This window comes from Gymnoscopelus microlampas (assembly GCF_963454915.1).
Source record: "Gymnoscopelus microlampas genome assembly, chromosome: 4".
In the NCBI taxonomy this organism is placed as follows: Eukaryota; Metazoa; Chordata; class Actinopteri; order Myctophiformes; family Myctophidae; genus Gymnoscopelus; species Gymnoscopelus microlampas.
This window is the reverse complement of record NC_139941.1, coordinates 59,134,445-59,136,944: the sequence shown is the minus strand read 5'-3', so window position 1 is coordinate 59,136,944 and position 2,500 is coordinate 59,134,445. Positions and strand designations below refer to the sequence as shown.

General features: G+C 42.1%; 1 protein-coding gene across 2 annotated transcripts in view; it reads right to left on the bottom strand.

The window, feature by feature from the left end:
- Window positions 1–1,264, bottom strand: part of LOC311043797 (myocyte-specific enhancer factor 2C-like) — a 17,958-nt gene extending 16,694 nt beyond the window's left edge. Inside the window, exon 1 of one of the 2 annotated variants that reach the window (XM_084055160.1) lies at window positions 1,204–1,264. In XM_084055160.1, coding sequence (XP_083911286.1) covers window positions 1,204–1,227 — 24 coding nt within the window. In that variant the 5' untranslated portion in view covers window positions 1,228–1,264. Of the gene's footprint in view, window positions 1–965; window positions 1,100–1,203 lie in introns of those variants that run through there. The other variant, XM_084055159.1, reaches the window with a different exon arrangement.
- Between the last annotated feature and the right edge of the window lie 1,236 nt (window positions 1,265–2,500).

Sequence of the window (2,500 nt, the reverse complement as noted above, 5' to 3'; positions counted from 1 at the left end):
GACTGAACTGTGTGTGTGTGTGTGTGTGTGTGTGTGTGTTGTGTGTGTGTGTGTGTGTGTGTGTGTGTGTGTGTGTGTGTTGGGGGGGGGGGGGGGGGGGGGGGGGGGGGGGGGGGCACATGCAGACCACACCTCCCTCGAGAGCCGGGCAAGGCATTGTGGGTAAAAGGGTTGAAGGTGGGATGCCAGTAAGGTTGCCTCTCCTTCCTGGAGGGGGGGGGGGCAAACTGTGTGCAAGTTTGTGGTTACAGTTGGATCATCTGTGAGGATCTCTCCTTCAACTACAGCACCTGGTCACTAGGTTCTAAAGGGGATTGCCACTCATTGTCAACATGTAACAATGTCTTTAACAATGTCATGTGATCAGTGACATACGCAAGGGGTGCTTTTGGCTGAGGGGCGGAGCCAAAAGTATACCTTGCGTATGTCACTGATCACATGACCTCAATCAATTATCCAGTTCTAGGCAACACAGAAGGGGGGGGGGGGGGCTTTTTTCTTATTTCCAACTGGATTTTTAACTGGTTACCTGTCACTAGCGGTAGGTTAGTGGTTACCGGTCACTAGCGGTAGGTTAGTGGTTAACTGGTTAGTGGTCACTAGTGGTGCGGTTCAAACCCCGGTACTTGCGGTTACTGGTCACTAGCGGTGCGGTAGGTTAGCGGTTCAAACCCCGGTACTTGCGGTTACTGGTCACTAGCGGTGCGGTAGGTTAGCGGTTCAAACCCCGGGTACTTGCGGTTACTGGTCACTAGCGGTGCGGTAGGTTAGCGGTTCAAACCCCGGGTACTTGCGGTTACTGGTCACTAGCGGTGCGGTAGGTTAGCGGTTCAAACCCCGGTACTTGCGGTTACTGGTCACTAGCGGTGCGGTAGGTTAGCGGTTCAAACCCCGGTACTTGCGGTTACTGGTCACTAGCGGTGCAGTAGGTTAGCGGTTCAAACCCCGGTACTTGCGGTACTTACAGGGATCTTATGGCTTTTAATCATGTGATCAAACTCCTCGTTAATCTGTTTGTATTTCTCCTCGGTGCGCGGCGTGAGCGCTAGAGACGCCTGGAGCTCCGGGCTCTCACAGCCTTTGTTCTCCTTCTTGTTCAACGCCTGGCGAGGGTCCGAGAGAGAGACCACCCACACACAGACAGACAGGAGGAAGAAGAAGAGGAGAGACAGGTGAGAGGAGGATGGTAAGACAGGTACTCACACAGAGACGTTGTCTGCTGATCATCAGGTCGATGTCTTCGTTTGTCTGCTGATCATCAGGTCGATGTCTTCGTTTATTTTGCGGTACTTGTCCTCTGACTCGGGGCTGTGGCCCACCGAGTCGTCAGCGTCGGGGTCCGGGCTGTCACAGCCGTTTAGACCCTTCTTTCTCAACGTCTGTGAAACATAGACTACATGTTTATAAAAATATATAAACTACATGTTTATATAATACATATACAAACTACATGTTTAGACCCTTCTTTCTCAGTGTCTGTGAAACATAGACTACATGTTTATATATATATATATATATATATATATATATATATATATATATATATATATATATATATATATATTATATATATATATATATAAACTGCTTTAATAAACAAAAACTACATGTTTATAATATATATATAACCAACACGTTTAGACCCTTCTTTCTCAACGGCTGTGAAACATAGACTACATGTTTATAATATATATATATATAAACTACTTTAATAAACAAAAAATATATGTTTATTATATATATATATATGGAGGTAGAGAGGTAAAACTAACACTAAGCCTTTTCACTGAATAAAAACTACATGAAAAATATAAAGAATGAAACATTCTAAAGTATAATAACCTTGGCAACAAGGTTTACACCTGGAACTACGGCGATAAGATCAAAGTCATGTTGTAACCATGACAACAGAAGCTATATTATATTATTGTCCCTTTTGTGTAGATATTAGAATGTTTAAAACATCAAATCAAGTTAAACTTTGGCTTTATAGAAAAAGAGGAGAATGTTAACATCTTCCTCACATTAATACAGTATTTATCTTTATCTTCTCTGGTGAAAAAACGTGTTTTTGTGAACGTTTTGTTTTCCTCCATTAATTAAATGTTATCTTTAAGTTGTTCAGAAAAAGAGAAGGTCTGCAAGGCTTTAAACTGATGTAGTTTCTATCTATGACCACCTGGTGGCCCCATGAGCACATTACTGACCACAACACAGATGGATAGATGGATAGATAGATAGATAGATAGATAGATAGATAGATAGATAGATAGATAGATAGATAGATAGATAGATAGATAGATAGATAGATAGATAGATAGATAGATAGATAGATAGATAGATAGATAGATAGATAGGTTATTATGTATGTAAAACAAACAATAAAAAGTAGGAGGTCTGTGGCCGACAGTGACAATATGTATTGTAATACATGATACAGTAGAATCACAGACAAAGACAGGACGTAGAGAGAGATAAAGTACAGTATCGTAGTCACAGA